The 17,337-nt window shown below is 45.3% G+C and overlaps 1 protein-coding gene across 1 annotated transcript in view; it reads left to right on the top strand.

Moving 5' to 3' along the window:
- Positions 1 to 16,323, top strand: part of LOC144172832 (alcohol dehydrogenase [acceptor]-like) — a 57,942-nt gene extending 41,619 nt beyond the window's left edge. Inside the window, exons 8-11 of the mRNA XM_077701456.1 lie at positions 5,117 to 5,280; positions 7,935 to 8,112; positions 12,763 to 12,982; positions 15,700 to 16,323. Of these exons, the coding sequence (XP_077557582.1) occupies positions 5,117 to 5,280; positions 7,935 to 8,112; positions 12,763 to 12,982; positions 15,700 to 15,832 (695 nt within the window). The 3' untranslated portion in view covers positions 15,833 to 16,323. The remainder of the gene's footprint in view (positions 1 to 5,116; positions 5,281 to 7,934; positions 8,113 to 12,762; positions 12,983 to 15,699) is intronic.
- Positions 16,324 to 17,337: the final 1,014 nt, after the last annotated feature.

The raw sequence follows: 17,337 nt of genomic DNA, 5'->3' as shown, positions 1-17,337 counted from the left end.
CTTGATATGATTTTACGTTCGAGACTTGTGTGCGCGCCGCCGTGCGTGGAAACGAACGCTAAACCCTGGCGGAGCATTGCCACGTAAAACCCAATTTCTGTAGTAGATGGTAAAAATTAACGTTGTTAATTTGCGTCCGTTGAACCTTTCTTTTTATTTTAACATTCATGTGAACAACCCTACTACTTTAAGTGTTACCAAAGCGCTTTGCTTTCACTTCACCCACCGGTGCAAGATGCTGCTGCTTTTAGTCCATCCACCCCCTCCCCCCCCCCCCCTGCAGCAAAGCATCCACAAAAAAAAACAGAAATACGAGCTAGATTAAGCGCGTGTGCACTCCATTTTAATTAATTTCTCAACCAATCTAGTATTCGTTGCACTTGGTGTCGGTTCTACTTAAAACCAACCAACGATCGCACTTACGGTGGCGTTACTTAGGGGTGGTGAGGGCTGTGCCCCACCGGCTACCAGCCCCCTCGGTAGAGGGAGAGGGGTGTCACTTGTGGTTCACCATTTCGTCAACTGGACTTAGAAAACTTTAAGACGACTGTTGCCGCTCTCGTCACGCTAGCCTATTCAATTTTTTTGCTCCTTATAATGAAAGAAAGCCATGTATGCCTGGGGTGTCCATGATATGCCCGACTTGAAGAGTTAATCCCCAATAGCGGTTCCTGGAGTGGGGGCGGCATCGGTATGACCGCGACGAGCGGAAGGGCATAGCCAGCAAACGATAGTGGTCATGGTACGTGGTCTCAGCGGCTTTTTGGGTGGCTTTTTGTTTCACATTATAGAGATTTGGTGAGCTCGTGGTGAATGTAAATATTTTTCCTGTATGACTGCGGTGAGGCTTCGGAGACCGTGAACTTTGCCACGCCTGTAGGATTTTCAGAGGAAACCGAAAATAATATGATTGAAAAAGAAATCTGGTCGAGGTTCGAGCGTACAGGCGGGGGCCGCAAGGACAAAGATATGTGGTAAATGTAGGCATGTAAACATAAATCGAAGGTTGGTTTTCCCGAACAGGTTGGGTGGAATTTGTATGCACAACCCGTACGCGCTTAATGAACTTTTGTGACATTAGAAGCTGCGGCTGTTTTCCAAAAGACCCGTTCTGCCTCAAAGACAATATCCTAGACCAGTGTTCGCAAATTCATTTTAGCAAGGCAGCCAAGCCTACGTAATACCCCTCATAAGTTTTTCCGCATTCTGGGGGGCTAGCTAATGTTTGTTACGTTTTTGATATTGAGAGTGGTCATGTAATTTATGTAATTTGAGGGTGTGTAATTTAAAAAGAAATACATAAACGGCGTCGGACCATCGTAAACACAAATTAATTGTTAACCTGTCGTAAATTAAAAAAAAATGTCGGATAAAGAATTCAATCAGCTGCATAATAGGTGTCCCTAGGAATACGTAATAAACAAAAACATATAAACTTAGTATTTCTAAAAATACCTGGCAAAGATCAAAGACAGCATCAACGAAAAAATAAAATTCCCTGCTCCAGATTGTTGTCCATAACCCACCTTAAGCGGAAATAAAAATATAACGGCTGTCGCAAACAGGCAAGCACCGGATAATTTGGTCGCCGAAAAGTTTGCGCACCGAATTGTCCGTACACCGAAATGTCCGTGCACCGAAACATCCGGACACCGATATGTCCGTACACCGAAGTTTCAGCACCGAGACATACTGCGCCGAAATTTCCCAGAGCCGTCTGGAGTTTGTCCGGTGCTCCCTGAAAACATTCCCCTAGGAGATTTTCTCTCGGTTATTTTTATCTCCAGAAAATCTGCTGGCGGTGGTGTTAATATTCGTATAATATACGTAGTTCGATGTGAGTTTTGAATTTTTCCCTTGATTTCGCCCCAGGATTATCGACCCTATACTTAATTTTAAAAAAAATCCGCCCGCCCGCATCTTCCCACGGGGGGAACTCGAGTAAATACGTCGCATAGGGGTGGTTGTATTGCGTGAAAGTTCCGTAATTGGGTAGTTTGTGGTCACCGTTTGGATGTGGGGAGGGTTTGGAATGCTTAATTATTTATTTCGTCTTTATTATTCTTATTTAATGTTTCGTGATTTTCTTACACGGGAAGGACAGGTGAAGGTATTGTCGAACGCGCGCTCCGCCGCTTATATACTCTGCGCGCGCTGTCGAGGGAAAGGAGTATGGGGGAGACACGCGCATGCGCGCACTTCCGTACACAAGCGCGCGACCTTTCCATGCCCCCCACCACGCTGTTGTCACGCAGCTGTCACGCCGCTAGCACGCTGTTATCACGTGTACAACTGCCGCTGTTGCTGCTGAGCGCGACAGAGCGCACGGGGTAACTACTGCGCATGCGCGCGCAGACGCGTTCCCCCCGCACCACCGCAGCTGTTGTTGAGAGTGACGAGGCGCACGCGGCAGCTACGGCGCATGCGCGCTAAGACGCCCTCCTGCCGCACCGCCGCAGCTGTTTTTGGGAGCGAGTAGGGTACGGGGGTGAGGCGCGCACCTGCGCCTCGACGTGACGTCATGAGCTGCGGACGCCTATGGACGGAGGAGTTGGCGAGCCTAAGAAATGCTCCGCATTTAAAACGTAATTGTAACGTTAGTGTAATGACCGGTTCCAATTTTCGAAGTGGAACTGGAACGCGTTCCTTACGCAATAAAAGAACTTGTAACGGGAATTCGTTTCAAAATTGGGAAGGAACGAGGAACGAGCTTTCGTTCCTGTTTTATAGGAACGCGTACAACAGTGCGTGTCGCTCGCTTCATACCTGCGGCATTTTTCGAAACATTCCTGGCGGAGGTTGAGCTTGATTAGTGGTAGGAACCGAATTATAACTACAGACGAACGGGACTTGAAGTAGACAGCGGTGCACAGAACTGAGACTGATGTGTGAGAAAAATCCGGAGTTCGACTAATAGCATGAAAAGGCAGTTTTGCATGACTGTTTTGTATTTGCTTACTTTTTCTTATTTTGAATGCCTGTTTTAGTGTTACGAAGTTTCTAGGTTTGTATTTTATTTTGTCAAAATTTACTTTTACTGCGCGTACGTGTTTAGCTTTTATAACAGTCAAGGCAGAACGAGCAATGTCCCTCGATCGATACGCGCGCATTATTGAGACCCGATGGCTTACAAAACCTGAATCCGGGGTGGTATTGCTGCTAATTAAACACACATAAATGACTTACTGGGCTATGCAGAACCTTATTACTAAAAGCACAGTGCCTAAACACCAACCTAGGACAAGTAACATGAATGCGTCGATCTTTTGCTTCCTGGTGGCTTCTCGAAGGACTTCGTATTCTTGCAGCTTGAGACCGTTTGCTGTGCAATGATTCTGTTTGCTTCCACAATAGGGGTAAAAGTAGTAATAGCACTTCTAATAAGAAACAGGAGAGGTGGCGTAGCTAAACATCTGTTTCGGGGTGCATACGCCGGCGAAAAAAAAAAACTACCGAAAAAGCAAAAGAGCCTGCGCGCCAACATAATGTGATTTCATTTCCTTATATAGTTTTCCTTTTTTTTGTTTTTGCATATTATATATCTATACGTAGAGCGAACAGTGTGCACAAAACAAGGCGGAAATGCTGACACCACAGAAAGGGGAATGCCTCTCCCCGAAAATTTCGGGGCCTGTAGATCCACGTAGGTAAGCGCGTAAAGCCGGCATCATCCTGCGGCAGCACAAGTGATTTTGCGTCCGCCTTGGTGCAGGTGGTTTTATCAGCGACAGACCTAGACTGCAATGAGTTTCTTACTTCATACTTACCAAGAAACTCTATCCTAGACCGACAGGCACGGCGAAGAACAAGAAGTCGTAGAGCACTGCCTAGATAACGCTAGACAAACTGTCAACTATTTTACATAGTTTCCGAAAAGCGGCGCTTGCTGGCGGACATAAAAGCAGGCAGGCCGGCTGCGGAGCGGGAAAGGGTAGGAGAGAGCAATATGAGAGTGGCTGTTAGACCATTTTTCGCTCACGCGTTAGGCAATGTGTATACAGGCGGCGTTGGGGTGGTACGTGCGTAGAACGGGTGCGTGCGGAGAATAACCGGGACCTCGGGGACGCTGTCATATGAATTACGGCATGTCTGGCTGTCGGAGTAATTTGCGTCAAAAGTCGAAGAACCGAAAGCGAAAAAAAGCTGCAAAGACGGCACATATAGCAGTAAAGAAGTCTTCATTCTTGACGATCTCCCCAGGCAGCTCTCAGTACAACGCTCCAGAACGACTAATCTTCGTGACCAAATGTGAAACTTTGGCGAATGACGATGCCCAGCATGCGATTGGAGCAAAAAATATTATCTGGACTGTGACAATAGCGCAAAGCGTGCATCTGCGCTGTTTTTTACAGCGCAGATACTATTTTTGCTCTAATCACATAGCGGGCCCCGTCATTGGCCAAATTTGCACAATATGGTCACGATTATTAGTCTTTCAGGGGTGTTGTGCTGAGGAACACCTGCGGAGATTTTTAAGGCGTGTTTGATAAGCGCTAGGCTTACACGTTCAAAGCACGTAGGTATACTTATGTTTACGATTAAAGTTCCGCCCGTCGGTTAAGCCTGGCGCCAACTAAGTGTGCTGGCTTCTCCATCGTACAAACGGCTTTTTAGAATGCGTGAAAAACCACGGCTGCTCTTAAAATAAAGCAAAACGTAAAGAGAAGTGCTCACACTTGCTTTGCCTCTTTCTTGAACCTTGTCAAAACAGGAAAATGTTGTGGATGGGGAGGGTACAGCGCTGTCTCTCCTGAGATACACTAGCACGAGTACTTCACAGCTCTCGTAGAAAGCATGTAACTGTAGCCAAGATGAACACAAGTTCTTGTTAAGACGGCGGGCACTCCTGACTCCAGAACTCCAGACGCAGGAAGCAGCAAACGGCAAAAGAACAGAATATTAGGCTGTAATATGCGCACACAATATTCTTAGTCTACTGGGCGCTATTCATAGCTGGCCCACTGTAAAAAATAAACAGTGCGATTTCTCAAAGATACGAAGCCCTGTCTCATACTCGGTTTCAAGCATTTTTTTTAAGATAAGTTACAATAGCCAATAAACAGAGATGGTTCAAAAGCATCCTGCAAATAACACCGTCTTTTCTCTCTTTCTACAGGCCCGCTGTCCATTCCGGGATCTGTCGAAGCACTCGCATTTCTTAGCACGCCCCTTGTCAACGCGTCGCTCGAGTTTCCCGACGTGGAGATTGCTTTGCAGTCTCTATCCCCATCCACGATATTTACAGAGTTCTACGAAAAGAACATGGGTCTGCGGCCCGATGTGAGAACTTAAACCTGAAGCTTTTCTTCCTCAGTTTAGCTATTAAAGCCAATCTCATACGTCATTCAAATTAAGCATGTGAACTGGGGATTCTCGTATGCTGAGGATTATTGTGTTGCTTTTTCAAATTATTTACCACATTGAAAAGACGCAAACTCGGAACTATTCTTAAGTGTAATTTTTAGATTGATTTGGGATCTCATGTACTGTGCGCCAAGCACTTGTCTTTAATAGGGAATGCAACTTTAGCTTGCTATATCTGAAAACTGCCGGAACAAACTTTTTACAAAAAAAAAACGCTGTAGACAAAAGCTGTGGGCTTAGGCGTTGGGGCGGCGCAGTAATATGTTTGAAATACGGCGAGGGCGAGGCATGACAAGACTGAAAGATCGAAGGCTGTGTTACGGACAAATAAGTTGCCCTGTGTATGTACTTTTGACGCAGGTGGGTAAAAAACTGAACTATAGGCCTTATGCGAAATGTGCTGCACCCTCGCGGCCAATGCGAGTGCGGCCGCCATGTTCAAGGGTATACCGGAAAGCGGAGCAGCTACCTAAGAGAGTGTTGAGCAGCATACACAAAACACCACTGAAGACGGGACACAAAGAATGTGGCCACACACACACAGCGCCGACTACCCGTCTTGAGCGCTGTTTTTTGTGTAAAGTATGAACTAACAAGCCCAAACACTTCCATTGCTTCAGTGTTGAGGGATCTGGCATGTGCTGTCGTCCGGGGTACCCGCATTCTATTGTGTGCCATGCTGTACAAAAAGGTGGAACAAGGATGTTAAAGGGAGAAATGAAAGAACTGCAGAAGTCAAAGTACTGTTGTTTATACTTTACTGTTTAAGAGCGACCGCGGAGGTTGCGCTTTCTCGCGTAGGCGTGTCCCGTGCGCTGCGAATGTTTCGTTTATGTAACAACGACAAGCCGACATTAAATCAGTGTGATACAAAAGGTGTTACCAAGGAAGTGCCTGCTTGCCTGGAATCTGCCCGTAATATCGCGCGACCACAGCGGCGATCCTGCGGTAATCGGCTTGAACAAGATCGAAGCTCTATGAGGATTTAAGCAAATAGTAACTTTTATGTACGTGTTTAATGCTGTCGGGTTAGCGTCTGTCTTTGCTCGTTCGGTGTTTGAAATTTCCTCCTTCGGAAGGCAGGATGTCACTGAAGTTTGAGCGGAGAGGCTTCAACAACTGTGTTGACAGCATGCTTTGTGAGCTCAAGGTACACTTATGTGCTGCAATTCATGGCACGATGTTCTTAATAAACTGTTTGCAAGAATGAGTCTTTTGCGCGCCCTTGATGAAAAAAAAATTTCCCAGAGAAAGTTTTGCACACGATGTAAGCACTCCATGTTCGGACCAGACTGCATGCGCATTGAAGTCGAGCAGTCGCGTGAATGAACTCTGTGCCGAAACCCAATCATTGCTTGATCTGTGCTTTTTCTTGCCATGTATGACGATTATCTGGCGCAATTATACAACAAGAGGGCAGGAAATGCTCCAAGCCTAAAAAAATATCTGCAAAAATACAGCGAAAGTGAGAACATAAAGATATGGTGCAGTTTGGGTGCATATAAATGCAGGTAAGTTTGGATGTTTTAGTTCAAAGATTAGCCAAATAAATAAACTTTCAACACCGTTTACAGCGTGGGGTTCAAGGAAGTAGCGCATGAGGAGAGGAGGCAGGGAAGGGAATGGCTAACTTTTTCACAATGTTGTTGTGTGGTGACCGCCATCACACTACGTTTTTTTTTATGAAATAATCCTCAGCACAGACTTCAATGGATTGACCTATTATACCGTATTTGCGATTAGAAGCTAGCACAAATTTTCAGCAAAAAAAGTTATGTTAAGAGCAGTAGTTTTCCCCATTATAACAATCATCAGGTCATCTTATTTTGGCAAATCTCATTGCAGTGCATTCCGATGGTGAACAGGCATGCATAGCATGGCTGATTGCCGTGAAAAGAGAACACCTTTTTTAACGACAGGACAGCGCGAGTTTGCTCACAGAACTTCACCAAACATAATTTCTTCTGCTAGGTGGGAAGCATATAACTCCGTTTGACGTGCCACTGTGATTGGGTTTCGGACGCGACAAATATATCTGCGAGGCCTTACGGGAACCGGGAAAACACAGTAATGTCCAGACAACATTCAATAGCCAGCATGCGCAACCAACACGAGGCGAGCAGCAAGCCAGCGCGACACGAAAACACGCAACGTATCAGGGCTGGTGCTACGCTTTAACATGGCATCAAAAGGTGGGTTCTCTTTGGCTCGGACAGAGAGCAACACTTTTGCATAAGGCCTATCAAGAGTATCATACTCGTCAACTTAAGGTCTACGCGGGAAGTCTCCCCCGAAAGGGTGAAGCTGTGTCAGTGAATCAAACTTCATTTGAAAGCGACTTTTAAACATAGTTATTTTAGCTTTTTTAAGGCCACATGAAAATTTTCCAAGCTGAAATGATACATTAATCCTACAAAGGGTATGACAATGAGGCGTATAAGAAGTAATATATTGTGCCTCGGAAGCGGTAATGTATTACATTTGATCAGAGCAGTGGTACTTGAAGATCACGTTCTCTTCGTCACACCGGAATGCGAAGGTGCTAAAATGGTCTATTATTCTTCTCACAGGTTTACATGCAATACTATCTGCCCAATCGTGGACGCCATGGCTTTTTCTCAGGGCCAATAATAAATCGTCCCAAGTCAAGAGGATACGTAAAGATAAAGTCCAACAACCCGTTGGACCACCCCATGATCGATCCGAACTACCTGTCGCATCCGGAGGACATTGCCACGGCAGTGGAAGGTGGTATCCCAAAAACACCAGGAGATGCTGAGTGCTTCTTTTTTCTATGTCCACCGAAGCTTCTGAGTAGCGCTTGGAATTATTGGCTAAACACTGGCCACGCTCATGTTTAGGTTTCATTGTGACTCCCTCCTGGATGATCCGACTACTGTACATATCTCCATAGAACTCCTCGGCTACTTTGACTATTTTATCTGTATTAGTGATGGCACTGCCTTCCTTGTCTTTAAGTGCATACATCTAATTGCTCCCCACACCTAGACGCCTCTTCACTGCTTTCAGGCTGCCTCCGTTCTTTACAGCATATTCGATCCTGTCCATAATATACTTCCGTATGTCAGCTGTCTTATGCTTATTGATTAACTTCGAAAGCGCCGCGAGTTTAATTCTGTCCGCTGGGGTGGAGATCATCATGCTTTGCTGTTTTATAATTAGATCTTTCGCCTCCTTGGAAAGTTTGCCAGTATCCTGTCTATCCATCGTGCCCCCGACGTTATTGCACGTTCCGTGATAATGCGTGTAAGATGGTCTCTGGCTTCCTGTATCGTAAGCTCTGCTTCCTCGGTAAGAGCTGAATATCGGTTCTGCAGTGCGATCCTGAATTCTTCAACTTTACGTCTCACTGTTATCTCATTGATCGGCTTCTCTCATACAGGCTTGTTGCGGACCCTCCTCAAATCTAGTCTAATCCGACATCTCACCATACGGTGGGCACTACACCTTACCCTGTCCGAGCACTTTTACATCCTGTACGACGCCAGGGTTATCGCATAATATGAAGTCTATTTAATTTTTATGCTCCCCATTCGGGCTCCTCCACGTCCACTTCAGTCTCTCCCGTTTGCAGACGAAGGTATTCATGATGCGTAGAATATTCCGTTCGGCGAACTCGACTAGTAGGTACCCCCTGCTATTTCTACACCCCAGACCACAGTTCCGAACTGTCTTGTCACCAGCCTCATTCTTGCCTACTTTAGCATTGAAGTCACCCATAACTGCGGTATACTGTGTTTTTACTATAGCTATTGCCGATTTCACATCTTCATAGAAGCGTTCCACTACCTGGTCGTCGTGACTGGATGTGGAGGCATAGCCCTGTACCACCTTGAGCTTGTACCTCTTATTGAGCCTAATTACAAAACCTGCTGCCCTTTCGTTATAGCTATAGCGTACTTCTATGTTGCCAGCTATGCTTTTATTGACTAGAAATGCCACTCCCAGTTATCTTCTGTCATCTAGACCACGGTAACATAGGACGTGTCAATTTTTCAGCACCGTAAAGGCTGTGGAGAAAGGGACGAGCCGCGAAGACCCCTCCCGATGATGCCTTTAATCGAACACAGTTAACGATGATGATAGTGGGGAACGAGAGAAGGATATCCACTTATTTCACAACATCCTCCCCCGCGCGACAATGAGTATGGTTCGTGGCGAAGAAAGTGTCCAGTCCATGGAGAGCTAATTTCATGTCCGAGTGGGTCAAAAGAGTTCAACACATGTCGGCTTCCACCTCCATCGATGGAAACAATGCCGTGGCTTTTGTAGACCTGTGAACCAAGGTACTGCAGCCCCTTGAGGCAGTCTTTTGCTTGTCCGGGTTGCAGGTATTTCTTTCTGTTTCCACAAGACATTTTTCCTTGTAGCAGCCGGGTGCACGTGAGTCGTACTCTCGTTGCGGGTCTTTTCAGAGCGCACGGTTCGGTTTCTAGTGTTCGCTGCTGTTGCAGTTCTGCGCTTTGAGCAGTGCTTCACTGTGCGTCTTCTTGCATGAACGTGAATATGCTTCCTTCGTATTCTCAATGTCAGCTGGCAACAGTGATTGTTTTCCAACTTTGGAAAATTATGAGCACAACTATTTTTCAGGACCTCTGTCATTGACCAATTGTTTTTTGCAATCTCTTTCTTTCGCATGTGCTGCTTTCCCAGCGCCTTATGTTTGATCATTGGAGAACAAGGTACTTCGGGCCATGACAACTCTATCATTTTATCTTCGCCAGAGCAATCGGCGTCTCCACCATTGGTCACTGGAAGCACTGTCTCCCCTTCACAAGAAGGCTTCTCTTGGGACATCTCTGGTATAAGGACATCCCTGTGAAAGTTCGTCATGGTTTCTTTTGTTTGCGATAGTTCAGTCCTGGTAGGAAGCATTGCCTTTCGTTCCAGGAATGTATTGGTAGTGGTCCCTTCTTTGTATTCAGTCTCTTCGGGAGAAAATACAACATAATTGGCTTCCATTCGCGTTATCTCTGGAAAACTCCCTTTCATTTCCTGTCGGCCTTGATCGTTTTGCGCTCCATGAGTGTGATTCGCATTTGATGATTCGTCACTTTCCAAATATCTGGTCCGATTCTCTCGGTGTTTCCTATGTTCTGCTTGAATTCGGTCTTTGATAGACATCCTTAGGTTTTCTCGAGCTTTCTTTGTTTCAATTGTTTTAAGTTCAAGGGTCGTTTTTGCCACACAAACCAGGTAGTCAAAGTTGAATGCGTCTTCAAACTCGGCCTCCAGATCATCAATGTCTACAGCACCTTCCACTTCTCGGTTAATCTTGCGTAGTTCATCATGAAGTACCGTTAACTTGGTAGCAAGCTCATTCAACTCACTCATTGAGGGTCGTGTCATTGGGAGAAGGTCTTCAACGTAGCCGATGAATGCCGTGATGTCTTGACGGACGATGCGCCGCCTTTCGAGAAGGGCCTCCATGGTACGGTCCAGCGTCAAGTCGCTTGTAATAGCTGGTGACCGGGCTCAGAAGGCAGAAGACGGCGTCGTCTCCGCATCGGTTGTGTCACTGCTCACGGACATCTCGTGCTGTGTCGGGCAGATATCTCTTGCAGCTGGGTTCGTTCAGTCTTCTTCTTGGGCTGCCCCGCTCTTTTCCCAATCGGCTTCTTCCCTGTGCGGCTTCATTCCCGATCTCCAGAGGTGAGGATGCGGTCGAACAGAAGCGGAGTATGCTCGCTGTAGCTCACCTCTGGAGGTCCCTTCTCCCGGGCTTCACGGCACCAAAATATGTGGAGAAAGGGACGAGCCGCGAAGACCCCTCCCGATGATGCCTTTAATCGAACACAGTTAACGATGATGATAGTGGGGAACGAGAGAAGGATATCCACTTATTTCACAACAAAGGCTTCACCTGTCCTCCTAGCCTGACTAAGACCTATGACATCCCATTTATTGCACTTTAACTCCTCGAACAACACATCTAGACTGGCCTAACTAGATAAAGTTCTCGCATAGACGTTGCCAGGTTCAGATTGCAATTACGACCTGTCCGGTTCCGAGGATTCTTAGCCCCCTCTGTTGGTTCACAGGTCTCTCAGCCGCCGTGGTCAGTTGCTTCGCAGCCACTGCAGACTGAGTGCCGTGGGTTAATTGGCATATTCATAAGAGATTGCGATCACTACTACACCAGGTTGGCCAATTCTGCTCTGGTGAGGGAGTACGTTACCGGCAATGGTCGCCAGCGTCAGGCCACACCCCAGGCCTCATTTTGCAATTCCATCAACACGTGGATTTTTTTAATCCGGTTGGAATAGTCCGGCACCGGGATTCGAGCCCCGGTCTTTCTGCGCGCGAGGCGGATGCTCTACCTCTACCCCACCGCTGCGCCCTTATAAACCCAAAGAATAGAATCCCAAATGTTTAGAATTTTGAATCCCTTTAAGACTCAAAAAACGAAACGAAGAAGGCGGTGGAGTTGCTGCATACAGAATATAGAGGCGATACCAGGCGACAGTGTGGCTTAAACACGAGCCATGTCCTGGTCGGTTAATGAGAAAGTCGTGTTGTGACAAAGGACCACGGACTGGGCATGCGACAAAACCAATCAGCAGCCAAAGAGGAGTCAACTAATTCTTCCTCTCCACACTTCGAGGCCCCAGCGCGTCACAAAAAAAGCAAGGAGGACGATCTACCACATTACAGCTGTGGTAAAAAAGCGCCATGGCCCGAGGATGTCCTTTCTGTTTCATGGTGGTGCTTGAGAATCAAGACGATTTTGCGGTGCTGTACGAATAATTAAAAACTAATACTTGCAGTGTATATGTCGAATTCTGCACACTTTTCTTTTCAAGGGCCTACAATAGGTCATTTAATGGCGCAAGATATCAGTGTACAAAGAAGCAGCTTTCGCTTCACGGGAACAAAATGCCTTCGCCTATTTTTTGCGCACTCTAGCTTGAACAACGAGTTTTAGTTTGCCTTTGTAGATTGTACCTGGCTTGAGCAATGAGTTGAATTTTACCTTCGTAGATTGTGTCTTGGATTTAAACTTGAAACCACCCATAGTAGTTGGCTGCCATCACCTTTTATTTCAGCGTAGTTCCCTAAAATGTAACATCAGGCCTAATGTGACTTTTACGGGATCCAACTTTAACGAGATAAAGAGAGGCATATCTTTCGTTGTTCCTAGCTTAGTTGTTGGGAAGTAGGGCTGCGCAAATTTCAGTACCCTTTATAACAAACTTTGAACGCATTAAGTGATACGCATCCACATAGTACTAACTACCCTTAACTGATTATTGCTCCTTTCCGCCTCAGGAAAACGTTCGTTTCATATGCTTCGCGTGCAAAATGAGCAATGTTAACTTTATTTCCAGCTAAAATACGAATTATATCCATCTTATATTTGTTTTATTTTTCCAATAGGCACAAAGCTGGCAATTAAACTTATCAAAAGCCGTCCAATGAGAGCTTTGGGAGTTGAGTTGTGGGATGTCCCACTTCGAGAGTGCGCTGCCAGGAGTCCTGTATGGAGTGATTCCTATTTGGAATGCTTGGTGCGGCACCTAGCACACACGACGTGGCACGCCTGCTGCACATGTCCCATGGGCTCGGACGAGCGCGCCGTTCTCGACCATAATCTAAGGTGGGAGTCTGTTTGACCTAGTTAGACCTAGTTTTAAATGGGTTTAACGACGTGGGTAGCATTGTCGTGAACGTAGCATCATGTCTCTAAGTCTGTTTCATTCCGAAACCAAGGGGGCAATAGGAGTTGCTGCTATTCAGTGAGCAAGATAAAATTGAAAAGTACAGATAATAGTTTCTGCCTGGTTAGGGAACTATCACGCGATGCGAACCGACAAAACCAACGTTCTCTCGACGGCGCTCATCATCGGTATGAGCCCCGCCATCCTGCGTTTGTGTCCATCCAAGGTTTCATTGAAGTAAGCAACGCGCTCTACGCGACATTCCCCCGCATTCTTGGTGTTGTTCGTTGAAAGCATATGTGTGGTGAAAGGCGAAGCAACACTCAGGCCTTGACGGCCGTCTGATCTGGCAGAGAATATATCACCGGATGCAAGAGAAGGCTACACAAATAGGTGCAACCATACTCGGATGATTTCCCGGGTAGGAAATACCATTCCATCAGCAGAATATTATTGGTGTTCTCAATTTTTTGGGGGTTTAATCCCGCATTCCGGGCGAATCATTAGTCAAAAAGTGGACATACACACGCTGACATGATGGTGCTATCAATTCATCTGAATATTGTCCAGGGTATCAAGAGAGCTTGTAGTAGGAAATGACAAATTAGCAGGCTCGTATTGCATTCATCCACCGCTGCAAAATGCTGTTCATTTTTGGGCATACATGCTGTTTGGCAGTGTTTCACCCACCTTCTTCGTGACCTTGCGGAACTGTGCAATAAGTGCCTTGATTGCTTTTGTTTGCAATTCGTTTCTGCTGCGAAATAATATTTGTTGGTGTTCCCTTGGGCATTTTATGTTCATTGTGAGAATCCAAATATTTACGAAGGTCTGGAATGCTAAAAAATAGATACCACTAGTGATACTGCCGTAATATGAGTGTTTTCTAGTTAGGCTTCTGGGGCGCAAACAGGCCCGGAAGCCTAACCAAAAGACGATGCATTGACTTTGGTGAAGAAGCTCTTAACGATCGATGTATGATGCCTTATTCCTGGATTTGGCATAAATGGCCTCATTATAATATCCACCAGCCTGGAAACTTTTCTGTAAGTATGTGAAGGCCTGGTTGGTACGAATATGAATAATTAAACACATTTGTTTAGCGTAGGCATCGAGCCCATACATTGTGGGTCCCCAAGCAGAATCCAGAACACGACGGCCCTCACTCTTGTGTGTATTAGGAGCATTTCGAGGAGCTGGCGCGCCAGTTGCAAAATGTTGAGGTCTGCGGGTGTTATACAAGCTAATTGTAGTTAATGCCGAGCTAATGCCGATGAATTATGTGCATAAAATGTGGTCACACAGAGTTCTGGCCTGATGTTCGTCGTAGAAAATACAAGACAAGTGCTTTATACGACCACTGAAACAACACTCGTTAACAGTACCGGCTTGTTTCTGTACTCCTCCAAGTACCCGAAAACCTTCGAGTACAACGTCAGGCGCACCACACTGAGCTGAAATTAGTGTGATCTCCGGTCTAGACATTTAAATATAATAAGTAAGCGTGTGACATGCCCGACATCGTTGTTTACGTCACAGGTAGAGCGAAGTAGTGAAAATTACTACTGTACTGTCAGGAGGGAGTGCAGCGAGAAGGCTACATTCAACCACCCGCTACATAGGATGTTTTCCTCACTGTTCAGGGAAGTTCAGACCTATTAAGTGGAGCGACGGAAATTGCTGTTTTGCATTTTGGAGAGTGTAAGAGTGCGAGTGTAGACATATCTTCTGTTGCGAATAGCATTTTTCGTGTGGAAATGTATTTGGCGATTTAAAAAGCGAATTTCCAGCCACTCGTAGACCACCGGAAGCAGTTGAAATTCCGCGCTGTTTCCACAGCGCATTCCTTGTGAGTTGAGTCTATTTAGTTCGTAATATTCTGGAGCTTAGAAATTTCGGCTAAGCCGAAGAACACTGTCCAGAAATCCGCAAAAGCAGCTCAATGATTTCCTTGCTTCGTTAGGATAGAAAAACATGAAGCACTGAGTTCTGCCAGACAAGTAGCTATTGTACATGTATATGCAAGTCGCTAAACCTCGTTCAGCCTAGTAGCCCGCGTCGAAGGATTCCAATTCCAGCCAACAACGACGCAGCCCTCCTCTTGCCATTAGTATGCACATGAGCACGGCATCTATTGATTTCAATGGTACGCTCCAAAGCAAGAAACTTTTGAATCCCAAATTGGGTATGGCTACGCTTACGGCTGAGAAACTGTTGTGACCTTACGCAGACGCCAATTCAATCTGTTATCGAGAACCCTCCTTCTTCTTTCTTTTTCCTATTTTTCTTTTTTTGTCTATTTGTGAAACAGTCTTGTAGAGGTATCAGGCAAAATAATCAGTTTCTATTTAGAGAATATAATTAGCGTCTATACAGTACCTCTCTGTTAATACAAACTGATAGCCGTGCAGCAGAATTATCTGAACAACCATTGAAACAACACGGCATAGCGCATGAGGCAGGGTCAAGAGAGAGTAGAGGGAACAGTAAAGCGCCTTTCCTGTGTCCTCTCTCGTCTCTTGTCTCTGTCTTTTGCGCTTTTGACTCTACCATATTACGAACGACCAAAATCCCAAGCACCCACTCGAACAATCATTCATTCTAAATAACCTGAAAGTACGAAGCTGCCTTGTTTTTTTTGTTGTTGTTGTTGCAGGGTTCGCGGCCTGGATGCTCTTCGAGTCGTCGACGCTTCCGTTATGCCTACTATTGTGTCCGGCAACTTAAATGCGCCTACAATGATGATCGCCGATAAAGCTGCTGCTATTATCTTGAAAAATAGTGGCTAGCTAAGATCCCGGTGATTTTAAATAGATGTATGGTCTTTCTTTATGCCCTTGGCAAGAGTACTGTTTCCAACTATGACTAAAAAATAATAACGAAAAGTTAGCCGAAATACACAAAAAGCTGTTTGGATAATTGTGGTATGTTTTTTTAATAACGAGGTAAGTTTGTAGACAAGATCACAAGTAGCTACACGGAAAGCGGCCCGGAGCTTGTGTTCAGTGGTTCTCTGTGTTAATACCTAAGTACCCATCAATCGTTTTCTTTACTTTTTAACATAAAGGGCTTGCAGCACAGCCAGACAATAGCAGAGGAAGGGCCAAACAAAACGTTCCCCAAGACACTATACTGCTATTAAAAAGATAACTGGTAAATGCAGATGATATCTAAAGGCAGACAGTAACGCCACACCTGAAATATATATGGACAAAGGGTGCTTCGAGAGGTGTGGCTAACCATAAAAGACCAAGTTTGGCCTTGCGTCAACAATAAAACAGATGACTTTTTACTTTTTGCAACCGCCATTTTTACAAGGAAACAATTTAAAACGTCTGCTTTGTCGTTGTCAGTATTTATTACACTGTGTTTTTAAATGTTCTGTCTATTTGCATTTCAAACATCTGTGTAATAAAGTGCGTTCTACTTCGCAGCATTCAGTTTCTATGGCGCGGTTAGTGGAGACGGCAGAAATTATATTTCCCCTGTTACATAGATTTACACCTTTTCTCAAAGGGGTAAAATATGTGAAGCCCAGGAAAAACAAAGACGTCCTTCGTGCTACGTCCCAGATGTCGACACCAGAGCGAACCTACTAAAACAAGTGAGTAACCATGAATAAGACCTATATCTTAAGCGGGCCGCAGCAATATTCTATTTCTCAAATCACCCTTATCGCATTGTAAGCTCACACTGCACACACGAGGAAACGCTTGGATCAATGTGCATTCCTGGAGCTGTGTATCCAAATTTTGGGTGGAATAATTTCCTTGTAAAGATGATCAGTACACCCACACCTGCCGACATGAATTTTCAACCGCCGTTCTTGAAGAAACGTTTCTGTCTGTAACAAAATTTCTAGCCCTCTTTTACCAAGACCAAAAAAAAATAGCTTCTCATAACTTTATCTTCGGTCGTCGGTAGCTTCTCTGCAGCATATACATACTGCGTGAACTTAAAGAAAGCGATGCGTGAGAAGTAGGTTTACGCACTTTGTTAGGGACACTCAAAGTCTAGGTTCCTTCATATTCATCTCAAATTGGAACAGAGTGTCAACTGGTCAACTGGTAAGGGTTGTCAAAAGTATTACGACATGTAAAATTAGGTTTCGCCAGATATAGACGCAAATGTGGGTTCTCCACGCGAGAACATTTTTGAAGACAGCATTATTATCTCTTTTCCGAATTACGGGAAAACACTAGTGAGAGTGACACGACGGCGGTACAGATTTCCGGGAGCCGGATTGTCATAAACTGTTGTGCATCCAAGCGTATTTGTTTCAGGGGTCACTTTT

Source organism: Haemaphysalis longicornis, unplaced genomic scaffold (genome assembly GCF_048455015.1).
Source record: "Haemaphysalis longicornis isolate Haplotype H1 unplaced genomic scaffold, Haemaphysalis longicornis Haplotype H1 scaffold_26, whole genome shotgun sequence".
NCBI lineage: Eukaryota > Metazoa > Arthropoda > Arachnida > Ixodida > Ixodidae > Haemaphysalis > Haemaphysalis longicornis.
The sequence above is the reverse complement of the archived record's forward strand: the minus strand, read 5'-3'. Positions and strand labels throughout refer to the sequence as shown.